Here is a 15262-nt window from a genome sequence, read left to right as displayed (position 1 = left end):
TCAAATGTTTTAAATAAATAATTTATTTAATCATGGCTTGTTTGCTTGTGTGATTTTGTCATGTATAATGCTGTCAAAGAATTCAGAGCACAAATACAACTTGAATACTCAATTTGAATTCTTGAAATTTACTTCACGAGTGTATTACAACAATATACCCTTAGCTTTCTTTCACACACAGACATATATATATATATATATATATATAAGACATGAGCTTAAATTCTACAGGCAGGAGCACTAGGAAGAGGAAGAAGAGACTGAGAGAGGTTACTGTTATTATTAACATGGTTAAACATGATAAATTACCAGATACAAATGCCAGATCTGATTACTTATTAGGCCATTTATCCCTTTCACGATATATATATATATATATATAGAGAGAGAGACAGAGTTTTAATGGCCCTGTAAAAATCAAATTGGCAAATCAAGAAAACTTGGAACAGTACAAAATTTTTTCATCCTCCCAGTCTCAACTGGTCTTTGACATAAATAAACTCAAATCTAACCCAACCAAAAGAAAAAAAAAAAAGAAATTAACCCAAAGTTAATATATATTCAAGATGAATAAGTATATCCCACATATATATATATATATGTATTCAAACCTTGAAAGAAACACGATTACTATAATATTGATCTTCATCATCCTCCAGCTCGCTACCCCACCCCAGTTGAGACGACGACGTCGTCGTCGTCGTCGTCCTCCCTGCTGCCGCTCCAAACGCCGGAGAACAAGACGGCGACGAGCTGTTAGAATTACAAGCGGCGGCCGCGGCCAACACCAAGCAACCTTCACTCCAGGACCTCCTCACAGGGTACGAGACGTTCTTGGTCTTGGACCTGGAATGAGGGCAGTTGGAATTCCCCGGACGAGATTTATTATGGAGCGCACAGCTGCAGTTCCGATGATAAGGCCGGCGTTCGACGGCGGAGTCGCAGCCGGAGATGCACCCCTCGTAGATGCACCGGAAAAGTCCGTCGGCTGCAGCTCCGGTGGCCATGTTCCTTGGGACCCAGATGGAATTTACCGGCGCCGGTAAATGGGTGTCTGCGGATCTTGATTTATGAGTGAATCTGAGAGGGGGTTCAAGGAACAAAGAGGCGTCGAGGAAGGAGAGTTAGTGGCGGATATATAATGGAGGAGGAGAAATGGTTTTTGTTGGGGAGCGGGGGAATCGGCAATCGCGTGGCACGAGCTTTGGAAGAGCCGTGTCCTATGGGCTTGTCTTCCACTTCAGACTTTTACACGTCAATTAGGCTTCGTTTATTTAGGCCGTGTTTCGAGTTTCTTTCTATTATTTTTATATATATAGATATATAATTTTAAGTCGTTATAATATACAAAATTTTTATATTTACTTCTTTTGTGTGTTTGTCTGCATATATATATATATATATATATAAAATATTAGTAGCCTAGAGGGTACATGATCGTTGGCATGATGCTCTTGAATAGTTTCGCAATTGTAAGTCTCCAATATATATATATATATAATATAAATATATAGATGGCATATAAAATTTTAGATTTTTTTCCTTTTTGTGTATATAATATGAATATATACACACACACACACACACACACACATATATATATATATATATAAAGTTACGTAATCATTTGTGATATTTCCTTACGTTTCGATAGTAATAATGATTTCTATGGTAAAAAAAAAAGTTGAATGAAGATTATTAATTTAATTAATTTAAACTCTAATTATACCCACCTTAATTAACATACATCATTACGAAAATAAAAAAAGTAATGCTCGATCCCCATGTGTATGGGGCAAGATTTACAGTCATGTGATTATATTTGCATGATATATATATATATATATTATATAGATATGTGTATAATAATATGTCGGTCGAATTCTTGTATTAACTAAACTTATATGCACTACGAACAAGGGCTCATGTGTTACTTTGTGGAGTTCATACGCACAAAATTACAAATATACATATACATATATATATATATATATATTGCTTTATGGAGGTGTAGGCACTTACTAGCAATATTTTGTACATCGGTTCCCTCGAAAGCAAAGAGTTTTTTAAAGTTCAAATTTTGTAGGGAGTGTTTGGAACTTATTGACTCATATTGTACGGTCTTCCCAAGTTCTTGTGATTAGCTGCTTAGTTCTATGGAGTCGTATATATATATATATATGTATATATTATATTATATACAAATGTACGTATATAACTAGGATATTCTTGGGAAGGCTGAATCGAGTTATCTAGGGTGGTGGATTTTAATTACTTCGTATGATGGGTGCAATTCATAGAAAGAAATTATTTACTTACACTATTGCCTCAAAAGAAGAATATGCATATGCATATATATATATATATATATGTATTTATACCTCTTTGTTCTGTATATATGGAAATATTGGCACCCAAAAATGGAAATGATCTTATCTCAACTTAAGAGTTGTAGACTCAACCATAGCATATATATACACCTAATATACATCATCCACACCCACATAGACAGACCCATATGTACATGCATTACTAATATATATATATATATATATTGGAAGAGAGATTGTAGTTAGCAAAAGGGTATTAATAAAGGAAAAAAGGGATGGATGAGTCCCACAAAATTTGGACAGCTTAAGTTGATAGTTTTAAAATCATAAACTAATTAAATTGGGTTATGGAGTTTGGTACAAAAGGCAGCTTGACTAAAATATACCAGGAAGAAATGGGCTGTCATCACTTTTCTTTTAAATCAAAAGTTTCCATACGTATCTCCTCCATCTATATATATATATATTATATTTATATATAAGCTGAGTATGATGAAATAGGAATAAAAAATTTAATTTATTAATGTATTAATGATATTATACTAATAAAGTTTAAGTTAAATTTTAACAGAGTATCTTATATTTTTAAAACATAAAAATATTTTATAATAATTACATAATATCAACGGTATAATATAAATATTCTAGCCAAAATTAATGGTTAGGAGTAAAATTTCGAGTTAGATGGTTCATTCTTAGAAGCAGAGCAGTTGATTGAACATTTAGGAATAAAATACTATTTTGATATAGGTTCCGAAAGCGGTACCAAATCAAAACAAACTCTGAATATTAAATATGATCTTAACGTAATATGGGTTAAGGTCGGTCAGTGACACGATGGAGAATAAACTTTATCGTCGAGAGGAAAACAGTCCGGATTACTAACTAAGACCCTTAAATGACCGTTCAGTGATATAAGAGGTAGGAGTATACAGTCAAAAGATTTGTCTAGAAATGAACCCTACATATATATATATATATATAATTAAGAGAAAATTTCTTAATGTTCAAAACTCAAGTTGAAGTAATTAAACATATATATATATATATATGAGCTAATGTTCATTAATGGAGAAGTAAGTGTTTAACTTGGTCACACCAAATTATACGAACACGTTAACACATTAATCGATTTCTTGTTAGATTGCATGGAAAATTTAAAGACCAAGTAAATTTTCTCACCTACTTTTTTTACATTAATCCTTTATAAATTATTATTTTTCATAAGCCTTTATTAAATTAATTACTTAACTTGTTTTGCTAATATAAGGTGGCAACCCAATGGGTTAGAATTTCAATTTGATTACTTGTCTTTCTTCTTCTTTATATATATATATGTATATGTATATGTATATTATATATACCTATGCATATATGTCTATACTTGTATATAAATATCTAAATGTGGGATCACCATAATGCTAATTTAGTAGTTAAGTGAAAATCTTGAATTTTATTGAAAATATATAATTATTATTACGTGTCGCGAGTGTATTAGATTTAAAACTTAATGTATTAGTATATCGTAGTTTTACGGTAACTAAATTTAGAATTTTTTTTAATGAATAATTATGATTTTCGTTAAAAAAAATATTAAGCAATATATATTTTGAATGGCTTAAAGAATTATTTATGTTAGAATAAATTTATAATTTGTATTAAATTCACTTATATATTTTAATTGAAAAAACTATAAAATATAAAGTAATTTTTTGTAAATTTAAATATAAATTGTATTACCATCTAGTTACAATAAATTGAAATAAATACAATTTTAAAAAATTATATATAAAACTTTTGAATTTGTTCCATAAATTAGCCTTAGACAAGGTTCAATATTGGGCCGGGCCGGGAATATGGGCCGCAGACCCATGGTCTTCCGACCCAGTTGACGACTTTGGTATCCAGATTTTCTTACGTCATCATCAAAGGCCACCGTTGGTTGGCCGCGGATCGAAGAATCCATCGGACGGTCCAGACAATCTTACCGTACGGAGGGTTGGGAGGTTAGTAAGAGTCAGAGACCGATTAGAGAGAGAGAGATCAAAACAGTCTCTCAGGCTGTCAGCAGTGAGGGCAAAGCCATGGGCGGGGGTAACAGGAGAAGACCACCCGCCGGCAAATCAAAGAAAGTGAACAGGGGATCTAAGCCACATCCTAAATCGTCGTCTTCATCGGCGGCTCGAACCAGAAATTCTCTTTTTGTGGAAGGAGGTTTCTTGTCTGATTGGAAGCTCGACTCTTCGTCGCCCGTCCCGGTTAGAGGTAATCAACGATATGGTTTCAAGAGTGATCATGTAGTTTTCGCTTTGCTTAATTCGTCTCAGTTTCATTTATTTTTGTTGGTATGATTTTGCTTATTTTCTTAGTCTTCTGAGCAACTAAATGGAATTTTACCCCGCGGGCTCACGATGAGTTTGGTTCCTATGTTTGATCACAAGTGATCATATAGTTTCCTATGTTTGATCACAATGAATTGCAGGAAGGAATTCCAATAGAAACCATAATTCGGGGTCGAAATCTGATTCAGCAAAAGCTTCAGCTTCCAAAACTGGACCAAGGAAATCTAATGGAAATACTTTTGGGTATAGATACCCTTCTGTTAATAGTCAGGTACTTTGATTTTTTTTTTTTTTTTACCGAAAAGTTCAATTCTAAAAATTTGGTTTAATTGCTTAAAGTAACTATTATCTATTTTCTGAAACGAAAATTGACATTTCTGAGGTAAATGACAAGCTCGTTGTTATCTAAGTGCTTAAGTATATTGGATGAAGTTCATCGTTTTCTGAAGTGACTTTTTAGTTAGATTGAAATGCCTTCTAGCTTGATAAGTGCTGAATGCTTCTGCTTTCTGCTCTGCAACCTGAAGAAATGTAATGATTCCCTTTTAAGCTTCATTTCCGTATCTGTCAAATTAAACAGGATAATCAAAATTATTTTTGTCTCCAACAATTTTCGGTGCATTGCTGATTATTTTCCTTTGTTATCTGGTTGCAAATAACATAGAAGTTGTAAAGATCAATTGAGCAATTTGAATTCCAATTCACTTTGAATTAAATTGTCCCCTGGCTTTTCTTTTCTGCAGGAGGGTTTGCCCCAAGAAAAGTGTGGAGGGAATGATGATGGAGGTGATAATATGAAAGAGAAACATCCTATTATTTTATTAGGTTCTAAGGAGACTCAAATTGTTGCTTACCTAGATGAAACACCGCCTTCAAGGGCTAAGGATGTAAATTATACTTATGAATACAGTTCAGATTTTGTGCTAGGTGATGTCTCACATAGAGGTTTGGGATTCTTCAATGATGAGACAAGTCCAGATGGTATGGGATCCTCTTCCAAGCAAATGGCAGAGCAAGATGGCTTCTCTTCTGCTTCATTTTCTTCTGAGAATGAGAGGGATGTGGATGAGGGTAGTAACTGTGAGGAAGGCGTGGTTGTGGAAGAAATGATGGCTGAGAATTTATCTCCCAAAAAGAATTCAGGATTTTTATCCATCGGAGGCATGAAATTATACACGCAGGATATATCTGATGGAGAAAGTGATGATGATGATGTTGATATTGATCCTGATGATAACGAGTCAGTAGATGATGAAAGCTCAGAATCATCTCAACCAAGGGAAGTGATTGGATTATCTGAAATTGATAGCTCCGAAGACATATCGGATAGTGATTTAGATATTGATGATGAGGTGGCAGAAGATTACCTGCGGGGAATTGGCGGGAGCAGCAATGTCGTGGATACCAAGTGGTTGTTGGAGCAGGCTCTAGATGAATCAGATGATGATAGTTCATCTGATAATTCTTTTGATGAAACTGTAGAGAAGTTGGGTGGAATTGCTCTTCAAGATGCTTCTAGGGAATATGGTATGAAGAAGTCACGCTTGAGGAGAAATAACACAGGAACTGATAGAAATTTTTGGTCACCGGCCTTTGATGACCATATGCTTGTGAAGGACTCAAGAACTCTTTCTGGGAAGAAGAAGCATGTTTCCCGGCTTCCTCAATCATGGCTTTTAGAGGCACAAAAGAGTAAAACTTCCAGAAGGTTTCCTGGTACAAAGTGTAGTTACAAGTATTTGTTTCTTTTTAATTTGAAAGACTAATTCATTCATATTAAGTGCATTTCTTATTTGTTAGGAATCTGATGTTAGTATTGAGGTCTGAATTTTAAGTTTGAGCAAGGAATGGCTTTTATCAGATAGGAAGCAGACTTGTACTGTTGTTTGCTTCTCTTCCTCATTGGCTGCTTCTCTTGTTTGTATATACTTTTGGCAGGCCTCTATAATAAATGATAACTTGTTTTACCTCGTAAGGTAAAAAAAAAAAAAAAAAAGAGAAAACTTGGTTTTGTAGACATGGCATTGATATCTGCTTTTATGATATTGCCTTTTGTTAAAACAGCTGGATCATATATGGTCAGTGGTTAGCTACATGGTTCGTGGTTTTGTGCATTTACTATTATCTACATGCTTGGAGTGTTTTTGCTCAGTGGTTTTGCTTTTTAGTACGATGAGTTAAAAGTTGGCATTTAGAGTTAACAAAATGAAAGTACACTACAGTACAAGGCATGCAAAGGATCTAGACTTTTGTTGCTTAGATTAATTAATTTAAAAAATCTTTTAGTCTCAAATATATCTGAAGTTTTGAGATTACAACAAGTTGCTCGAAACATGCATGGACCTATGCTTAACACATGTTAAATACCATATAAACATATCAGCTCTTTCCTTCATTATAAATTGATTGGAACAAAGGAGATATTGGATGCAATGTTTTCCTTAATGTTCCATGAGAAATCTATGCTACAATAATGATATCTAGATTCTACTGAATTTAGGATCCATTCATGCTGAATTTTGAATAACACCACGAAAAAGGAAAATTAATTGGGCAGCAAGTTACTGACAGATATCCTGATTTTTTTTTTCAATGTAATTTTTCTCATGCAAAATTTTTTATTTCTGTTGTTTACTCCCTGCAAATAAACATGCCGGCTTCAAGTTATTTTTATATTCGTCTAATGCACTTACCATTCAGGTGCCAAAAAGAAACAACGTAAAGAAATGATTGCGGTCAAGCGTCGGGAGAGAATGTTGCGCCGTGGTGTTGATCTTGAACAAATAAATTTGGTAAAAATCAGGGTCTTTACTGGTCTTTCATTTCCTTTCTGTTTTTAGATGAAAAGTATAAGAGGTAACAATTCACAAGGGTGGGTGGTTGCCTTTGGGACTAAAATTTGTTTTTTCATTACTTTTTGATAAGCCATTTATTTTAGAAATGCTTTTGGAAGATAGTAAAGAAATAGGGTATCATCCTTGAGAAGTATTGACAATAGGGTCAATGAAGTGTGTACGCTTCTTTCGGTGGTCAGATTACTTTGGAAGTAGTAATGACAAATGGAGTAACGGTACGGTGACAGAAAATGCGCATTTTGAAAATAATGAAAAAAGTTTTGTGTTTATTCTTTTCTCATCGAAATAGTTGGGAACAACAGTATGCGATCTTATTGGAAGCCGTGTAAGGCCATGATTGGCTTAGCATGCAATGCTGTTCAGAAACAGTCATATTGAACAGTAGAGTATAATTTTTGGTCATCTCTCTGTGTCTCTCTCTGTTTATTTAAATGAATAATTAGAGGTTCTAAGTAATTGTTTTCTTTTGCCTCAAAAATTGGGAAGAGAAAGACCAATGATTTAGCATATCAATTGAAGGTCAGAGAGGTTCATTATATTGAATAATTTCCATGTACTTAATTTCATAAGAATGACAATAATTTGGGCACTGTTATCAACATTTATATATATATTTTTAGGGCTTTTGGAGGAGTGACAATCCTATGTTGTTAAAAAGACTAAAGTTACAAGCAAATAGAATAATAACAGTGTCTTATATGTTTCTTTAAAGCAATTTACTTCACTTTGATGGTTTTGTAGTAAAAGCTAACTAGTGAGGAATTTTATACTTTTAGGGTTGGTATTTAAACTTCTTGTAGATTCTCAATCAGATAGAGGTGCAGCTTAAAAACGGTACCTAGATGCTCTATTTCATTTAGTGCCTGGGAAACATCAGGTTTACGAGGCTGATATTTATAAAGACTCATCTAGCATTTATAAACTGAATTTAAGATTGAATATTTGAAGTATAGCAGCCTGAGTCAGTAAGTCAATTCTTCAACAAGAACTAATTTCTGCATGGTTTTGTAATACAGAAGTTGGAGCAGATTGTTTTGGATGAAGTTGATATGTACTGTTTCCAACCTATGCATCACCGGGATTGTTCCCAGGTACATAATTCTTATTTTCCTTTTCATTCTCTCTGTTAATAACTACCTTATGTTCTCTCCCCTGTCAGTTTCATTATTTATTTTTTCGTTTGGGCTGGCATGAGTACTTTTCTTGGCCTATGAAATATAAGAATGTTAGCCTTTGAAGTTTTTTGGACGAATGACATACCAGACTACCTGCAGGAGCATTTAGAAGATGACTCATAATACCTCTATATTGATTTTTCTGTGTATAAAGGTTTATGTGTTCCTGTTTTTTACCCAATATCTCGTATTATAAACGTGAGATGCTGGCAGTTAAATGTCGATGAGATTATAGGTTTGTTACTCCCTCTTATTGGTAAACATATTTATGTTATGAGTTTTTCTTTCTTAAGAATTGACCATGGCCATGGTCATGAACATGGCCATGGCCTCGTAATTTTTAAGTATACCTCAAAATTTAGGATGTTTAAGGCACCTTGTATCATATTAAGGTAATGAGTTTTATGCCTCTGCGAGTATGTTTGATGTGCTTTAGGCTTTTTATTTTCTTCAAGGTAGTCATTTCTTTTGTACGGGGTTTGCACCCCTTGGTATTCTTTTAATAATATTTTCTTTTCTCTCTCTAAAAAAAAGGTACGGAGATTAGCTGCAATATATCGTTTGTCTAGTAGCCGGCAAGGTTCTGGAAAGAAAAGGTGATGCGTCTATGCTTTGGTTTCTGGTACAAGGGTGATATGATGCTAAGGTTCACTCCTGCCTTTTTGTATTTTTTGTCCAGCTTTGTGGTGGTAGTGCGGTCACAGCATACATGCATGCCATCATCAAAGGATAAAATTCGTCTTGAAAAGGTTATATGATTTTCTTTGATTTAGTGCTGCATAATTTGTTTGCATTCACGGCATTAATATTTTTACTGCTTCACTAACTGTTTATTGGACAATTTCATTACAACCATTATCACACCAAATCCAAACATACTCACTTTGTGAATTTACAGCTGATAGGAGGTGGCAATGAAGATGCTGATTTTTCAGTCACTAAAGGTTCAAATAGAAATACAGCAAGCACAAGCAGAGGCAAGGATAAGAAGATTGCAAAGGGAAGTGGGTTTGGTCAGTTGGAACTCAGACAATCTGCCCAAAGTAAGTCATCAAAGAACTCCGCTAACCAGCAAAACAGTAGGAAAGTAAGTGCAGGAAGACAGAGTGGGAGAAAGGTTTCTTATGCTAATCAACCTGTATCATTTATAGCAAGCAGCGTAATGCACTCTGAAACTGTTGAGCTTGAAACTGTAGACCCTAACGATCCAAATGGAACTTGTGAAAGTAAAGGTGATGCCAATGGAACTTCTGAAAGTAAAGGTGATGTGTATGCAACCTGCAAAAGTAAGGGTATATTTAGCACAGGACAAATTGGTTCATTTGAGATCCATACTAAAGGTTTTGGGTCGAAAATGATGGCAAAAATGGGATTTGTTGAAGGCGGAGGATTGGGAAAAGATGGTCAAGGAATGGCTCAGCCCATTGAAGTGATTAAACGGCCTAAATCACTTGGGTTGGGTGTGAAGTTTCCTGATACTGCTTGTGATGACATGAACTCAGCAAGTGTTGAAACTAAAAGAATTGGAGCATTTGAAAAGTCTATTAAAGATTTTGGTACGAGTCCTGGAACTGAAAGATTTGGAGCTTTTGAAAAGCATACCAAAGGTTTTGGTTCCAAGATGATGGCCAAGATGGGTTTTGTTGAGGGCACGGGCCTAGGTAAAGACTCACAAGGCATAGTGAAGCCATTGGTTGCTGTTTGGCGTCCAAAATCACGAGGATTGGGTGCCAAACACTAGATTTAAGGTTCATTTGAAAAATTAAGAGGTTAGTTGTATAAGTTATTGAAATATATTTCGGGTTAATTTACTGCATCCCTTGTTCCTTATAGTTTAATCGATCATGGTATATCTGCATTGTTAAGAATTTACTTGCTATTTTGTAAGTCTCTTGTTTTCTTCACCTTCCCTATTTCTTCTTTCTTGTCTTCATATTGTTGTAGAAGTAAATTTATGACCATTTATTCCAAAAAATTCATTTTTTTTCTTTCATGCCTTACTCCCTGAAAAAAATCCATTTCTAACTGCAAGTTCTTTACATGCATATATACATACATCATATACATGTGGACACATACAAACACTGAAAACGATGGAGGAGATCTTGTGTTCTGTCAGCCAGCATTAAGAATCTTATTAGTTGAGTTCTTTTTCATTTTATATTAGTTATAAGGTTGACATAATACATGTTTTTCATGCCATATACTATCTAATTATTTCTTGGCTTTTGTTGAATTGTGGGAGCTGCAATGGAACTTTTCTGATTGCTACTTTGATAGGAAAAAAGGCTAGAAAATGTTTATAAACGATGGTTATAAACAGTGTTAAACTAACCTCTGTAGTATTGATTTATATAGTGTCTTTTTTCATCCTTTCAAAGGTCAATCAAGGTATTATATTTGATATAAAGTTTAAGTTGATCGGTTCTGAATTAAGTTATTCTGGAATTATTGTATATGTATATATATTTATTGACATTTCTAGGGTGTCAAAGTAGGTTGTTAAATTATGGATTTAACCCACAACTGGTAAAGAGTTCTTGATCAATTGAGTTTGATTCTTGTAAAACTGCATCAGGAGGGGAACAATGTTGGATTCTTGTTCTTGTTGTATCAGGCAGATTTAAGCCATGCCATGAATTATTATTACTTTTCTTGGTAATTCTTTGTTTGAACTTGATGGTGTTGTGTAAAATATACATATACGTACATATATGTATATGTATATGTATATGTATATGTATATGTTTCGAAGGGTCCATCTATGTAAGTTTGTTATGTTAGGCTGGTCAAAACATGTAAAGATGATGATGATAAAAAAGTCAAAGTTGGGTGACAAGTCACAGTGGTTTCTTGTATTAGGGTTTGCCAGAATCCACCAAGTTGGCTTCCTAATCTTCTTAATGAAGAAATTACATGTGGGCGGCCTTGAAAATTTCACCACTCCCTACTGGGTTTACTTTGCTGGTTCAAGAAGTACGGCTAGATCTAAGATGGGATGTAGCTTTCTTTGTTTTGTTCAAATAACATTAATATATATATATTAAAAAGTTTAAAAGTTAAGACTTTGAGTGTTAAATTAGCTTATGCATGCATGATTAGATTTTTCGATATAGAGCTAATCTCGAGAGGTAAGAGTTGATCGATCGAAAATTAATTTCGATACGTAAAAGTTGGTTTGAAAATATTTTTATTCCTCTAACTTTTTGTAAAGATGTGTCATACGAGAATTTATATTTGTTACTCTAACAATTGAGTACATGATTAACTCGTTGCAAATTTAATTTTCACATGTCGAGATTACAGGTAGGGAATGGTGTCCCGATTTTTAAATAACTACCATTGTAATTCAAATTTTAATATATCGAATTTATATTTTTTTTGCATTAACTATATTAAATTATTATATGTTGATGTGAAAATTATTATATTTTTTTACATTAATTAATATAAAATTAATAATTTAATTAATTAATTAATATATTGATGAAATTTTGATAATTAAATTAAATTAAATTAAATTAAATCTCACAGATTTATTACTTAGAGCCGGCCCATTGATTATTAGTTGGTTCAAAATTTATGATTAAATCTAATCTTAACTAATTTTTTTTTTTACTTAGCTATTCGAAGAAGCTAAGAAGGTAAGCAACTGACCTATGACGTACTGCCACGTCAGCAGATAAGTAACATTAGCATAGGGGTATAATGGTCAATGTATCGACAACCCGTCAATCCGACGCGTCGGTGACTGGCACCACCCTCGTGAAAAACCAATCATATAAAGCTCGGCATTGCGATTGCCATTTCCTTCACTCTTTCTTTCATCAGTTGCAGATTTCTAATTTCCGCTCGGGTGCGTTAGATCATCTAACTAGTGGATCTTCAGTTCTTTCTATGCGTTAACCCTCGTCTAATAAAGGTCAGTTAGATCTATACTTTCCTTCCGTTTCCTGTAATTGGATCTTCGTTTCAGTATTTCTGTTTCACTTTTTACTGGAGCGGTAATGGTTTTTTAAGCTGGCGTTGTTGAGTCTTCGTTGAAACTTAGAACCGACTTAGAAATAGTGGTTTTCCCATCATTGTTTATTCATTTTCTGATCTGGGTTACCCAGATCTGAGGTTAATATCTTCCAAGACTGTAAAAATGGGGTTAGCCAGTCGTTTTGGGATTTGGGTTTTGGCTATTTTCTTGATATTTCAATCCGGGTGTGGGTTTTATCTTCCTGGTAGTTACCCCCACAAATACCAAATCGGTGATTACTTGTCTGTGAAAGTTAATTCCCTGACTTCTATTGACACCGAGATGCCCTTTAGCTACTACAGTTTACCCTTTTGTAAACCCCAGGAGGGTGTGAAAGATAGTGCCGAGAATCTGGGTGAACTTCTCTTGGGGGACCGGATTGAGAACTCACCGTATAGGTTCAAGATGTACACGAATGATAGTGAGATCTTCTTGTGTCGATCTGATCCATTATCTGCTGATAAGTTTAAGCTATTGAAGAAAAGAATTGATGAGATGTATCAGGTTAATTTGATTCTTGATAATTTGCCTGCAATTCGGTATACTAAGAAGGAAGGTTATGTCTTGAGGTGGACGGGGTATCCGGTTGGAATTAGAGTTCAAGATGTGTATTATGTGTTTAACCATCTAAAATTTAAGGTCCTTGTTCATAAGTATGAGGAGACCAATGTGGCGCGTGTCATGGGTACTGGGGATGCAGCTGAGGTGATTCCCACAATCGGCAAAGGGGATCAGGATGTGCTCGGATACATGGTTGTTGGGTTTGAGGTTATTCCTTGTAGTGTCATGCATAATGCTGAAGCTGCAAAGAAGTTGAAGATGTATGGAAAATATACAACCCCTATCAAATGTGATCCTACCACTGTGTCAATGCCCATCAAGGAAGGCCAGCCAATTGTTTTTAGTTATGAGGTTATCTTTGAGGAGAGTGATATCAAGTGGCCGTCACGCTGGGATGCCTATTTGAAGATGGAGGGGGCGAAGGTACACTGGTTCTCAATCCTGAACTCTCTTATGGTAATTACTTTTCTTGCCGGTATTGTTCTTGTGATCTTCCTGAGGACTGTTAGGCGAGATCTAACTCGTTATGAGGAGCTTGACAAGGAGGCTCAAGCGCAGATGAATGAGGAGTTATCTGGGTGGAAGCTTGTTGTGGGGGATGTTTTCCGCGCTCCGACAAATCCTGCACTTTTGTGTGTAATGGTTGGAGATGGTGTTCAGATTCTTGGGATGGCAGTTGTAACAATCTTGTTTGCTGCGCTTGGATTCATGTCACCAGCGTCCCGAGGAACACTGATTACAGGTATGCTATTTTTCTACATGATTCTTGGTATTGCAGCTGGCTATGTAGCAGTTCGTCTTTGGAGAACAATTTATTGTGGTGATCATAAGGGTTGGGTTTCTGTCTCATGGAAAGCAGCTTGCTTTTTCCCTGGTATTGCCTTTTTGATTCTAACCACTTTGAATTTCCTATTGTGGGGAAGCCATAGCACAGGAGCAATTCCAATTTCTTTGTTTGTTATCCTGCTTTTGCTCTGGTTCTGTATCTCCGTCCCTCTGACCTTAATTGGTGGTTACTTTGGGGCAAAAGCACCTCACATTGAATACCCTGTTCGAACCAACCAGATTCCTCGAGAAATTCCCGCCCAAAAATACCCATCCTGGCTCTTGGTTCTTGGAGCTGGCACTCTTCCTTTTGGTACTCTCTTCATCGAGCTTTTCTTTATCATGTCCAGCATTTGGATGGGCCGTGTTTACTACGTTTTTGGATTTTTACTCATTGTGTTGGTCCTTCTTGTGGTGGTGTGTGCCGAAGTCTCTCTTGTATTAACATACATGCATCTGTGTGTGGAGGACTGGAAATGGTGGTGGAAGTCCTTTTTTGCCTCTGGTTCGGTTGCCATCTACATTTTCTTGTACTCCCTGAACTATCTCGTGTTTGATCTTAAAAGTTTAAGTGGACCGGTGTCTGCCACTCTTTACTTGGGCTATTCATTATTCATGGTTTTAGCAATCATGCTGGCAACAGGCACAGTTGGCTTCCTTTCATCCTTCTGGTTTGTGCACTACCTGTTTTCTTCAGTGAAACTGGATTGAAGAGACTTCCCTTTACTAAAGATACATGCATTTTGAAGAATCTGGAAACCATTTGGCGGAGAAGGAGAAACGAGAGCAAGCTGCAGAGCCCAGATGCAATCGTTTGGGCAAGAAATCAGAGCGACCCGAACGACAATGTAACGAGTTACTTTTCTTTGGATTTTACGTTTAGGGAAAAACTTTGACGAATGTAATAACACGTTTTTATGCGGTTTCTGCTTAATTCTTTTAATAGATTGATGATGTTCATGGCTTGATAGTTTCATACCGAAAAGCTCCATTTGCGTTTTAGCAGAGGGAAGGCGGTTTGTGCGGTCGCCATCTTCTTGATTTGATTTCGGTTTAGGAGCATACACTTTTGATCATTATGAAGTTTCGTTGTTGCTCATGTTTCTCATTCTTCTGGTTTGTTTTTGGTCCATTTTCTCAAGCTTTTCAG

The 15262-nt window shown here is 35.3% G+C and overlaps 3 protein-coding genes across 4 annotated transcripts; 2 read left to right on the top strand and 1 right to left on the bottom strand.

Annotated features, from left to right (window-relative positions):
- Nucleotides 1-257: 257 nt before the first annotated feature.
- On the bottom strand, nucleotides 258-1235 carry LOC110815682 (uncharacterized). The gene has a single exon (XM_022043582.2). It carries the CDS (start codon nucleotides 1005-1007, stop codon nucleotides 606-608), a length of 402 nt encoding a protein of 133 aa, XP_021899274.2. The 5' UTR covers nucleotides 1008-1235; the 3' UTR covers nucleotides 258-605.
- Nucleotides 1236-4343: 3108 nt separating this feature from the next.
- Nucleotides 4344-10606, top strand: LOC110815743 (D111/G-patch domain-containing protein). Of its 2 annotated transcripts, XM_088207638.1 has the most exons (9): nucleotides 4344-4595; nucleotides 4813-4943; nucleotides 5416-6388; nucleotides 7373-7464; nucleotides 8544-8618; nucleotides 9237-9298; nucleotides 9382-9451; nucleotides 9601-9934; nucleotides 9965-10606. In XM_088207638.1, the coding sequence occupies exons 1-9, from the start codon at nucleotides 4415-4417 to the stop codon at nucleotides 10441-10443; spliced, it is 2397 nt and encodes a 798-aa protein (XP_088063764.1). In that variant the 5' UTR covers nucleotides 4344-4414; the 3' UTR covers nucleotides 10444-10606. The 2 variants fall into 2 exon arrangements, with proteins under 2 accessions (XP_088063764.1, XP_088063763.1); XM_088207637.1 differs by having other exon boundaries at nucleotides 9601-10606.
- A 1899-nt stretch (nucleotides 10607-12505) lies between these two features.
- On the top strand, nucleotides 12506-15211 carry LOC148253143 (Endomembrane protein 70 protein family). The gene has a single exon (XM_088207806.1). The coding sequence runs from the start codon at nucleotides 12850-12852 to the stop codon at nucleotides 14821-14823; it is 1974 nt and encodes a 657-aa protein (XP_088063932.1). The 5' UTR covers nucleotides 12506-12849; the 3' UTR covers nucleotides 14824-15211.
- Nucleotides 15212-15262: the final 51 nt, after the last annotated feature.

The sequence above is a fragment of the Carica papaya genome, chromosome 7, assembly GCF_054855325.1.
Source record: "Carica papaya isolate Zhongbai chromosome 7, ASM5485532v1, whole genome shotgun sequence".
NCBI lineage: Eukaryota > Viridiplantae > Streptophyta > Magnoliopsida > Brassicales > Caricaceae > Carica > Carica papaya.
Note: the sequence above shows the minus strand (reverse complement) of the source record. Positions and strands in the feature narration are given on the sequence as shown.